The sequence below is a fragment of the Mycetomoellerius zeteki genome, unplaced genomic scaffold (genome assembly GCF_001594055.1).
Source record: "Mycetomoellerius zeteki isolate Tzet28-1 unplaced genomic scaffold, Tzet1.0 scaffold735, whole genome shotgun sequence".
Classification (NCBI taxonomy): Eukaryota; Metazoa; Arthropoda; class Insecta; order Hymenoptera; family Formicidae; genus Mycetomoellerius; species Mycetomoellerius zeteki.
Window position 1 is genome coordinate 682,597 of NW_017257759.1, and position 13,082 is coordinate 695,678.

General features: G+C 30.7%; 1 protein-coding gene across 2 annotated transcripts in view; it reads right to left on the reverse strand.

Annotated features, from left to right (window-relative positions):
- Window positions 1-12,450, reverse strand: part of LOC108729473 (thrombospondin type-1 domain-containing protein 4) — a 21,858-nt gene extending 9,408 nt beyond the window's left edge. The window contains exons 1-4 of one of the 2 annotated variants that reach the window (XM_018458618.1): window positions 12,226-12,450; window positions 11,966-12,133; window positions 8,363-8,561; window positions 430-577 (exon numbers count right to left, since the gene is read on the reverse strand). In XM_018458618.1, coding sequence (XP_018314120.1) covers window positions 430-577; window positions 8,363-8,404 — 190 coding nt within the window. In that variant the 5' untranslated portion in view covers window positions 8,405-8,561; window positions 11,966-12,133; window positions 12,226-12,450. Of the gene's footprint in view, window positions 1-429; window positions 578-8,362; window positions 8,562-11,965 lie in introns of both variants that reach the window. The other variant, XM_018458617.1, reaches the window with a different exon arrangement.
- Window positions 12,451-13,082: the final 632 nt, after the last annotated feature.

The following is a 13,082-nucleotide window of genomic DNA, read 5'->3' on the forward strand; positions in this document are numbered from 1 at the left end:
GATTTATAATAAAATTGGATGATCGCGTTGTTATCAGCTACATAAGTTGATTAAAAAATAATATCAGATGTACCTGATTTTTTAAAACGCCGCTAATATCCATAAAACAAGATATAGGCTATTATATTTTTGTATATATTACTTACTTCTCATATATTTTGTATTGTTGTTACTAAATATTGTCTATATTAATTAATAATATAAAATATTGATGAGGGACGATTTAGGCGACCAGTACGCATTCGGCAACTCTCCCCTACATATGTTGCTATATATCTACAATTAATCTATAATCTCATTTACATAAATACGAATCTTACGCGCTTAAATATACTATACAAGGTTTAACGAAAAAGTGGAGCTGAATGAAAATAGTTCAGCTATCTTAATTTATCTTCATCAATAGTCATAAATTCTCGTTTCTCTTACCAAGATAGTTTTGCGTGCGACGGAGTTCGGTCACGTTCAGTGCCAAGGCGCCACGTGGGACCACTGCCACCAAATTATAACCCGATTCCAAAGTCGGTTCCGTGAAAATTCCATCTATTAGATGACCGTTGCCAAATCTTACGCCACACTAAAACAGTCAATATAACATATGCTATACTAGTCAAGAAAGTTATACGAGAAAGATGATAAATCATGCGACTACGTTCAAGTCTCAGTGTTTAAGATCAATGATCCGAGCGGTCCGTTGAACAGATTGTAGATGATAAATGATTTCCTCGTGTATTCCTACCTTCCTAGGTGTCAAAATGGAATCAGAATAAAAATTACTGATACTGATCATGAAATGAATTAATAGGAAGCGACACACCCGCTTTGACTGATGCAGGAGGGCAATTTACGCTTGTACGCTTGGTAAAAATTCTTAATTTCCGTGTGTCAGTTACAATACGCTGTCGAAAGTCGCAAGGTAATGCAAAAACTTTGCAAACGATATTATGTAAAAATGTCAGAAGTTACAAGATATATTTTTTTAGACAATAAAATTCTTATCTCTTATATTTCAATTTATAACGCGGTTACGTTTTGCTTCTTTTTACTTTCAGCGGAATTATTATCGCGACTTTGACTAGGCGAGGTAATATAGAGTGTGAGCGAAACGGTAGCAAATTGTCGTCTAAATTTATGCCGTGACAGCCATAATTTCGAGTCACCCTTTTCGTTCTCTGGACGAGCATTTTACATTTGCACGGTTATCGCACTTACTGTTTTGCTGATGCACAGAAATAAACATCGAGCGTGAATTGTTGGAAATTAGCGTAAATACGTAAGAACACGGTTTAGACGTATAATTCTCATAGAAATATATTTTTACACGAAAAATATAACACACATATATAGAAAATTAAGAATAATAATACGTCACATTCAGAATGATACACTGTTAAATCTATGGTATCAAATTTAACCTAATGTGAGTCGCTACTGCTCCTACTAAATATATCGTTATTTTTTACTAAAATGATAATTAAATTTGACACTATATAGTATCAAATTGACACTGTCTAGTGTCAAATATTTAACCATTGTTTTAGTATAAAATAATGATATGATTGAGTAGGAGCAGTGGCGATTTACATTAAGTTAAATTTGACACTATAGATTTAATAATGATAAAGAAAAATCAAATCAAACAGATTATTGCAGGTGATATTAATGGGCAGGCAAATAGGCTGTGATTAATTTGATATAAATTATAATACTCGTGGTAGATGTTTCCCTAAAACATTTTATATAAAAATACCAAAATAGCTTAAACAAAATTTACTATATTGAGATAGTGGAATGTTTTTATTTCCTCACCAGATCTCTACGTAATATCATCAAGGTTAATTAAATGATCAAACGGTAGCTTGGAGATGCACGATTCGACATGAATCGCGATCAAAGTATTATCTCGCTGTACGTGCCACGTGGCCCAGTTGCGGCATGTACGTATATACATGAGAGAAAGAAAAAGAAGTCCAGCTTAATCTATACTGTGAGCTTCTTCCATTCGCTTACTGGTATCTGCAGCAATAAATTATTTCTCTTGCTCCTACGAATTACTCCCGCACTGCTTTGCTATCACTAAGTGACCTCATTAATTTTTTGAAAATATTATCTACATTTTCCAAATTTTCTTCGTATTTTAACAAAAGTTTAATAAATATATGTAAGAAGTTTTGTTTTGGTGAATATAAAATATGTAACGCATGTCAAATAAATTGCGATATGTTAATCAGAATTTCTCAAATTGAAAAGTAATTATTAATATGTAGAATAATTATCAATAATTTTTAATATGAGAATTGAATATAAAAGTTAATAAAATATTTAATAGATTAAATAATATAATATTTAATAAATAAAATGTTTAATAAATTAAATGCACAATTTTTATTTTGATTAGATGAAATCGAAGTTTCCTTACTCTCTTATATAATTCCAAAGATCATTTATGGTTTTACAGTCAACACATTTCAATCAAGTTACGGTCTAAATATTTCAATCTTTTATACAAATTAATAAGTTTTATTTCATTAATAAATTAAAAGTAATTAATCAAAGTTCTTAAGAAAATCAGTTTAATTCACTCGAGTTTCTTTAGCATTTAGTATCTCTGCTTGATATATGAAATACAACATAATTCGTCATTTTACACGTTGGGGATCATTTTGAAAGAGTGACGGTGCTCGATTGAGGCTGACCGTTCATTTTCAACCAGGTTTAATCGGTGAACTGCACATCAAGCCGCGCCCAAACTGACACTCCTCTCTCCAATTGGATTAACTCGGGATGAATGTCAACTTGCTTGTCGTTTGTATACGCGAGATCGCACGATGTTAATTGTATGAATATCGCATGAGTGAATTTATAAATCGGCGGCGAACAATGAATGCACAGTGGCGTAGAACGTTCAATGCTCAGAATGTAAGAGCAGACGATTTTATTCCCGATTAAGAGAACGATATAAAAAGATGAAGTATAAATATCCTAATTTCAAATCTGAATACGACTGTATATAAAAAATACAAAGGTAAAATAATTTTTTAAATCAAGAAGAGAGGTTTTAATAGCTCTTTTTACGATCAATAAGTTTTTATTTTTACAATTATTGTAAACGAAATATAATCTAATTATAAGTGTTACTCACAATTTTTAATTTTGTTCTTTTTTGAAATAATATTCCTATATATATATATATAGGTATATATATAGCAAAAGTACATTAAATTTTTAGATATAATTGTTTCTAAAGAAGATATCTTATAATCATTTAACAAATAATCCAAATGTGCAATATTTACAAATAGCAATTAGATTTAATTTTAAGATTACTAGATTTAATTAAATCCAGTCTTCAAGTCAAACAGATAAATGCAATCTATAAATGAAAATTTATTAAACTAAGGTTGATTATTATTTTCGAACGCTCTCACTGATTATAAAAATATTCATTTAATATAACAAAGATAATTGTGCAAAAGTATTGCATTTAAATAAAACAATTTTAACTACTTATGTAACATCACAAATTATCGAAACGCATCATATATCGTAAATAATAACAAACGAATCATAATTCTGTCGAGCCTACGTATGTGTAGCTCCTCGTGTAGCACCTCGGCCACATTAGGTGTTTACGTAGCGATAAAATACGAGCGTGTGTACACTTTGCATATCACTTAGTAACGCATGAACGCACGATTAAGAGAGAACCATTTTCTTTGTGAACTAAATAATTTCCCTCGTTCTTCGAAATTACGTTGCGCACATGTCGTCCCAGTCACCTAATTAACCGCCTCGTGTTATATGATTCTCATGTTTAATCAACTCAACATTTCATTAATTGAGACGATAGATAAAAATGCAATTATATAATTCTATGTTACTTATTATTTTTTAAAGTATAAAAATAATATGAATACTTGTATTTCAATTTGTATTCACACTGGTGAGTATATACACGGCAAGAATTTTACTTGATGTATCTAAAAAATTTAGCTAGATTTGAAATTAATTTTGTTGGATTATCAAAATAATTACATAGAAATTTTAAGCATGACGAGTAATGTCCTTGATAACCATTTATGCTCCTTTTACGTTTCGTTGTTTCAATTTTCGCTTTGTAGAAGTTTCATTTACGCTTCTGTTACTATTCTATTCGACTTATGCTCCGATTTTTATTTTCATCGTGGGTTGTAAAAAGTTTTGACATTCTAGCAATCAGTTTCAGCGTTCTACATAATTATTTTGATGGCCCAAAAAAATTATTTTCGGATCTGTACCTAGCTAAATTCGTAGATATTTAAAATCGTCTTTTCTGTATAAAAACATGAGTTAGAAGATCATTTGCATTTTGTCAGATTTCTAAGTTGTAATACATTAAAACGAGACAAGACAAGAAAACATGAACAGAGATTTAGACAAAAACAAATGATCAATAAAATTTTCTTATCTCGATGGGCCGATATTCTCGCTTCTCAACATTCTTGAATTTTATCTCGAGACGTTTGAGATTATCGACTATCTTGTTTCATTTATTTGAAACATACATGTATATAATGAGGCAGAGCACTTTAATTGTAACTAGCATGAATTTCTCTGATTTTTTCGAGACAAGACAAGACAAGACGAGATGAGACGAAAAAAGAAACAAATGACGTATAATAATCTTGGAAATGTTATTTTAAATGAGACAAGAAGTTCTGAGATGATATTCCTGAGACGAGATCCTCGTATCGAAGTGCATTGCTATTTCTAAGGCCCACCTTTAGCTGCATTATGCGTAATATCATTGGCGAGAGTAAAGTTGACTGAACCTAAGATAGCGTCGCGGTGCGTCTCTTTTTTTATAATAATCCAGATCGGCATCGAGCCGATCGTCTCGCGATGATACCTAGCATCGAATCTCTGCTTAGCGCTTATTTTCGGTGTGTTATTTTCGTGGCCACTCAAGCCGTTAAAATCCCCATCGCCCCAAATGCGGCGCATAATGACAAACCTGCTGCGCGATGCACGTCGACGATCTTTTTATAGGCTCGCCATTTGATCAAACATCAAAATTCTTTTAACAAAATCTTTTTTTATATTCCTCTATTCGTTAGTTTTACAGATTGCTGATGTAATAATAAAATAATTGAAAAAATGATACTTCGGTATTTAAATAAAACGATCAGAGCATTGTAAACCTTATAGCTAGAAATTTAGATATCACATTTTAATTTCAACATTATTATTTTAATAACTATTTTTGAAACATAATACAAATCTTTTTTGTAACACATTTTATACTGTTGCACCCTTTTCAAGTCAATGTAAGTAATTCTGTTTTACGCATTTACGCAATGTACTTATGTTATATACTCTTCCGCGAGTGTCACGAAGATTTCAATAAAATGCTTTGAATAATAGAGTTTTCCATTTAGTTTCTTTCCATACAATTAATGAAGATTATAAATTACAAACACTTGCGTCCAATATAAAATCTTATAACAAGGACAAACACAACACAAAAAGACGATAATAAGAGATTCGTCGACCGAATGTTTGCTTTCTCGGTACCAGTCAAGTAAATTCGGTTCCACTCTAGATCCACCCGAGAAATCTTACGAGCCATTAAATAAAACGAACAGAAAATAAAGACGTCGTCGCGATTTAGGAACAAACACGTTACGAGTCATGTTGGGGTCGGCGTAAACCTTTGGCGCCGCGGTGCTCCCACAATAATGAAGACGAATAGCCGCCACATAAATATGTCAAATACGTTCAAGTAAATAAAAACTGCAATACGACTGGACATAAAAAATAAAACAGTTCCTCACGAGAATTTCTGCTGTCCTCTACAAATCTCGCTTACTTTTTATTTTGATGTTTCTAGGCATTCATTTTCTATTTTTATTTTGGGGTTGTATAGAACAGCGACACAAAGAAGCTATCGATGCTTAAAATTTATGAAATTAATGTCAAGATTGGAAAATAAAAAATTATTATTCTTTAACATTTAATATAAAATTTTTTACATTAAAAAGAGGAGGAACTTGCAGCTTAAAAGAATTCTTTAATACGCATGTAAAAAAAGACAAGAGTTTTTGCGTAAAGAATAAAAACATTTATCTTTTGCTTTTGAGAGAAAAGTATTTATAGGAGTTATGAAATTTATGGCCGTTCAAAAAAAGAATTTGCAGCAACTGTTATTCGATTTCGGATCATGTGGCAGGAAGTTGCACATTCTCCTCTGATTACATTATTCTACCATTCTAAAAATATGCATTGCCGACAACACTTAGCCGCAGGAATGCGTTAAACGAGATAATTTACGAATATCGAAGCCTGACTGTGCGAATATTGGATCACCTGGAAGTTCAGTTAATTCCGACACATCTCCGCATGTCGCCACTCATTTACGTAGAAAAAACGATCCTCGCACGTCCTTAAATTGTCTATAATTAGACGCCAGTAGCGCTTGAATTATGTTAATAGAAGATCGTTTTACGTATAAGCCGGTTGGTCCGGTTGGAATGATATTATGATGTTAGTGTACAAGGCTGATCGTTTGTTCCAATTAACATCTTGCGATACTTCCGTCTTTTTTGCAAAACGAAGTAATACTTTTCTCTTTCTCACAAAGTTGCTTCACGCTTGAATGTATTTTTTATTGACACAACTATAGTTAATTGATATGTAGCACAACTCGTTTTAATCTGAATCTGACAACTAGAAATTTATAAAAAAAACAATATGCATTAATAAGAAGGCAATATTTTTCTTATTGTACATTTTTTAAAACATTTGTTGTAATTTTGTAGAAAATATAAATTATAAAGTTTTGCATAAAATATAAATTATAAAATAGTTAAAGAATATTTTTGCATTGTATTAAAAGTGTGTGGGATAGGAGATAATTTGAACAATTTTTTTCAAATTTTTAATTTATATATTATTTTATATAATGCTATTATTAAAATTCTAATCACATAATCTAAAAGTTTATTTGTTCCTTTTATGTTTCATTTAATTTATCTAATATTCAATTTTACTTATTTTATATGTAAGTCTACTTTGTAAGTTTCTCCTAAATTTATATTCTAATTGGCATATCCAATGACATTAACCGTGTACCGGTGCATTAACCTTCGCCTAAAATATATGCATGTATTTTAGGAGAATTTTCATTGCATATATAGATAAAGCTATGCTCTTTTATAAGAAATTCTTATCATCATGAGACGAAGATCTGTTGCCGTGTAACACTTTTTTTATTACCTCGTAGAGACCCGAGCCATCGCTAGCGGAAGTCTCTCATCGTCGACTGAAAAAGCATCGTGAATTAAAGAAGAACAGATATTGAAAGCTTTTTTTTTATTTAATTTGTCTCAGAAATTAATGAATATACAAAACAATTTCATGAAAAAGTTTTTTTCTGTAAACTCAACTATGTGAATTTTTATAGATTATAAATATTACATATTGTTTCTAATAAAACATTTTAACATAGCTGTCATAACTGATTATTAATAAAAGAATTTTGAAAACAAAATCCTCTTATATTTATAGGTATGTTCTATAAATGATATGTTATAACGGGAAAGGTAATGATTTTTTATGTAAAAGTAAGTCAAGTAAAAATAAATAAAGAATGCAAAATAAAATTTTTTCATATGAAGCTTTGTTTTCGGGAAAATCGACTTTAAATATTCGCCGAGTATGTGTATTTCAACTTAACGGATCTCGCTGCAAGCTACTATCTCTGCTCGTATTTGAATTGAATAATCGTATTGGATAATCGAGACACAATAAAACAGGATATTCACGCTCGAATCTTGATGCTTTACTAATTGTTGGAAATATTGCCCCAAATCGAAGCATCTCATGCGAAAAAATTTAATTTTCAACTATACTTCTATATAAAGAATCACCTCCTTTCTAATTGTATTACGATTTATGAAACACCGTATGTAAATAAATATTTAGTATCAGAAACATATGTGAGAATAAAATTTGTTAAAGTTTTGGTGACATAATAGTGAGTAAACTTTCTCATATTCTTTATCTTTTCACTTGTAGTATGCGAACCTCGTCTATTAGAATTTCATCATATTTCACATACCAACAAAAGTCAAGACTTCTGTGAATTGTGACGTACAGGTTTCTATCCATTACCTTTCCGTTTCTAAGAAGAAATTATGCGATCGACCTCAGGGATCGGGGCTGGCGACGCGATGTTCGTGACACATGCCGGAACATATTTACGAACAATTTCGCCCACGTTTGATATACGAGTTTGACATTGAAGCTGCAGCCGGACGGCCGCCTTAATGGTGCGGTAAATCACACGTCAATATATATTAGTTGCGTTGCGCTTATGCCTTACCGTTAAAGATAGCAGCAAAAAGGGAAGGACGAGTGATTGCATCTTGACGGATTTTCGCTCTTGCGGCTTCACTGTCAATGCATCTCGTTGCAGCTTCCGGTGGGACGGTATACACTTTTCTTTCCGCACTCTGCACGTTTTAATCTTACGTCATTTTTCACTGTTTTAAATAATGCTTGATGCAATCGTTAGATTCTTACTGAAAATATTCAGCAAAAGTTGTTAAATTGTGTAAACAAATTGTTACTTTATTAAAATATTAAATCTTTTTATCATAATATTATGTGCATATTTAGAATAATACCACAAATTGTGAAATTTTAATACTATCTTTTATAATTTATGGAAATCAACTTTTTAAATTAGGTCTTCTTAATTTTTCGTTTCAATTTCAGACAATACAATTTATGAAACTGCGATATCGTGATAGAAAATTTGTATAAAAATAATGTCACTTTAGAATAAAATAATAAAAAATATAGATAAAATAATAAAAAATATACTTTGAATTTTTCTTAAGTAAATAAATCAACGTGATTAATATTTTATGCCTCCTTTATGCAATTATGTTAACTCCTTTATGTAATTCGCGATATAATCGAATTTCTAAGTTATTTTCTTACACTGAAAAAAAATTTACTAAATCTTATTTACTTACAGTAAATGAATATTTACTCAATAAAAAATGTAATTAAATTAAATTAATGGCCAGTTTTTGTACAAAATAAATATATATTTATATTTGGTGAATATTTACTTAGAAATTGTCAATTAAATATTTATTAAAATTTATATACATTTATATATTTATATATATTTTTACTTTCAGTGTCATATTTCGCGAATAGTGATGATAAGAAAATATTATCATTGTAACATTCCAAAGATAAAACCTTATGAACATCAGTACCAATAGCGTGGAATGCAATTACATCATCGTCTCTATAAAGTTCCGACGATTCGCAATTTTACGAGAGCTTGATTGAACTCTAGCAAATTCACCGTTGCATTAAATGATATTGCTCGATAAAAAGTCAAATAAATAACGAGTTTATTATATGTATGTCGAATTTGTTCATAATTGTTTTCTATTTGTCCTTTTTGTCATTTTTTAAATAAAAATAAAGACGTTCTAAACAATAAAACTACAATTTAAAAGATAACACTACAATAATTTTAGAGATAAATTAAAAAGATGTATATAGCTACAGTTATTTTTTATTTTAAATAAAGATATTTTTTAATATTATAAATTTAAGCAATTAGAAACATATTTTATTTTAATATAAATATATTTTAAACTGTATAAATATTTCAGTAAAATGATAGATATGAAGAGCGCAATAGATTATGATATTTTATAATAAAACTATAAATTATTACAAATTTTATAATAATACAATTTGCTATTTATTAAATTAATAACCAGCGAATTAATTATCATTGCGACTTGTTTGCGTTAAAATGACGTTTGACATTCAAACCAAATGTTATTGCGTGACGCTGGAGAAGCTAGATGAGACGAAGGAAATTGGATATTAGAGAAGTCATCGGCTGGCTTGCATGTGAGTGCATGCACGTATAATGTTTTCATGCTCCAGTTGCTAGTGAGCGTTAGACAAGAACCTATATTACTCGTACGTCGACCTGTCGAAGGTGGAGTAGCCCGAAGCTAGAATTATCCACAGATTACACGTAACAGAGAGATTTAATACGTTTCATTACATATTTTGATACATTAAAATTGAGATTAAGATTATCTTCTTCATTTTTCTTCAAATAGCTATTTCTTCCGTTAGTCTCAAAACAAATGTCGATTCGCGTGATGTTCTGTCATCGAAATCAATCAATGGACCACAAGAATTTCAGATACGCGAACTACAGATTACAAACGAATCATAAATTTCGATCGCTTACAAGAAAGCCTGCCTCCGTGCAAATCTGTATACGCTCGTTGCGAGATAAATCGCCGACAAAGGCTACGCGAAGTCGCGTCGCCAATTATACGAGTGCGCTTGCATAATCGAGTACGATAAATTTGCCGCAATCGAGCGCCGGTTTGAAGTACCGAAGAATTTTTTACAGAAACAGAACTCGCGGACGGTGAGCATTGCACGCACCGTTCTGCTGCATATTCTGAAACGCGATAGTTCCTCGCGATAATGTCATTGCACCGGTGAACTGTCGCGTAAGCTCGACACATGTTGTTCAGTGACAAACATATTCTACAATGTCGTAAAAGATTGTCGACATTATTGATAGTCGAAACGGGATTGCGGCGTGCGTTATTCAAGGTACAAATACACGATCGATGCAAATTAGCCTGTGTGATATATGGTCATTAAATCGTATACGAATTGCTCATTAAACTTGCAATTATTGCTGGTTTGAATATATCTCGATTACATCGTGCACGCCTGCGTGACGAATAAACTGTATATACATGATAATTTTATTAACTTTTTGAGCAGAACATGTGGTTTCTGTCTTTCAAATTGAAACTAGTTATCATCTAGAATAAAATTGATAATTTTATTAAAATGTTACATAGTCCGTTGACAACTTATTGCATTTTACTAACATTATTAGTTGTTTTATTGAGATTATCATTACCTTATAATATATGCGACAAACAGTGTAAAGATGATAATTATTTAATGATATTTTTTATGTGATAAATTTATTTATTTTATTGAAATTATTTAAAGAATTTTACTTTTGTATTAATAAAAGCTTAATCTCTATAATTATGTGCAATATAAAAATTATACATTAAACAAATTATGCTACGAAAATTTTTACGTGCATGTTGAAAATATCATGCGGTTATTCAATGTTATGTACGTGTAAGAGCCCTTGTTACGGATTGGAAAATGATTTGCGTGCGTTTCCGTGTGTTTTCTATCAAATCACTGTTTATTGGGAGTCTTACTTTATTGCAGAGAAAACACGTCGCATCGCGGTGAGATAAAACGTTTGAGGAAATCTTACGCAAGTACCGTTTATTTTTACGATTATCGAATCCTATTGGTACTACTGCACTATTAATATACGTTTGCAAAAGGCAAATTTGTGAACAAGCCTGTGAACAAGGAGTCATTTTCGACCGAGTAGAATGTAACTAATCACAGGTTTGCGTATTGCATATTGCCGATCTCGGTTTTGTTATCCTGATTGCGTTAGCAATTATATTGGCTACGATAATTACAAGAACGGACGTTGGTACATGCTGTAATTACTAAGTTCGACGATAAACTTTATTTGATTGGTTGTTACAACGTTTAAGATGTTTGCATTAATGTAACGTTTATGTTGTTATTTTGTTGTTATGTAATTTATTAATAAAATATTAAAAAAACATAAATATTTTTTTTAATGATTTAATTAAATTATAAAAAGCTATATTAATTACTATTTATGAAAATACTCCATTTGAAGTACATTTTATATTATTATAACTTTATGTAAAAAATTATATATATCTTTTACATGTCATTTAAAATTTTAAAGGTGTTATTGTTAATTTTATTTAAATTATAAGCTTTTATTTAATTTAATACGAAGATTACGTTAATTCGTAATTATTGGGACTACTTAACTGACCTGTTGCACCGAGTTTGGACTGTACGTGAAACTGTTGACAGAGAAACGCACTAACTAGATACGGCAGCTAATACCAATTCACATATTGATCACAGAATACGTATCTCATTCGTAAATTTGCAGAGCAAATTATTATCACATTGAAGAGATTCATCTTGATTGATCGCACTGTAATTACACAATTATCTCGAATGCGTAGTGTTCAATGTTCGTAAGCTAATAGATTTATCGTCAATTAGTTCACCAGTTGGTCGGTTCACCAACGCCGATCGACAAGCAAATCAGCGTTCATCAATGTTATAATCGCAATATCTCTGTGGGATGGCTGCATGGGAGTTTATATTGTAGTACTCCCGATAATTTTGTTTTTTTTTTCGGTATTGTTTTGCGTCTAAATTTAAACGTATGTACAGTAGTACGTGTGTAAGAAGTACATGTTGCAGACTATTGAACAGATCCGAGAGCCGAGTTTCTCTGTCAGAGGTGTTGTTTAGTACTGACGGCTCCAGTCGGTGGAGGACCGATTTTATATGCCCGCGTGAAGTCGCGGAACCGAGCTTTGGGCGCTACGATGCGTCACCTGGCAACGAAGTATGAAGGTATTACTTCAAAAGATGCAAATGCACTTTTCTTCGTTTTGCGAAGCGAATTTTTAAATAATATACAAGAAGAAGTTAATGGAAATCAATTAAAATATCTGCCACGTTTATTGGTCCAGTTGGAGAATGGCCAAAGCGAATTCCGCTATTTTAGAAGTCTCAAAAGAATTAATATTTTATATCAATATTTTGAAGATATCAAGCTTTTTTCGTTTATAATTATATATAAATTTATTAGCTAAATTAATTAAATCTTTTCAAATGAAGATTTTATGTAAATCTTATTTTTCTGAAGTATGCAATAAGAATATTTCAATATTCAAATTTTTTAAATTCTAAGCAAAATAGTAAATAGGATTCCTTGTTACAGATAAATTTTACAAATTTTATTTTATGAAAACTAATTAATTTAACGAAAAATGAGTAAAAATATTCTTTTGTATTATTTAGAAAACAAAAACCAATTAATTTTAAAACATCCGATAAAATCGAGCTTTTGATTAGGCTTAATTCAAAGA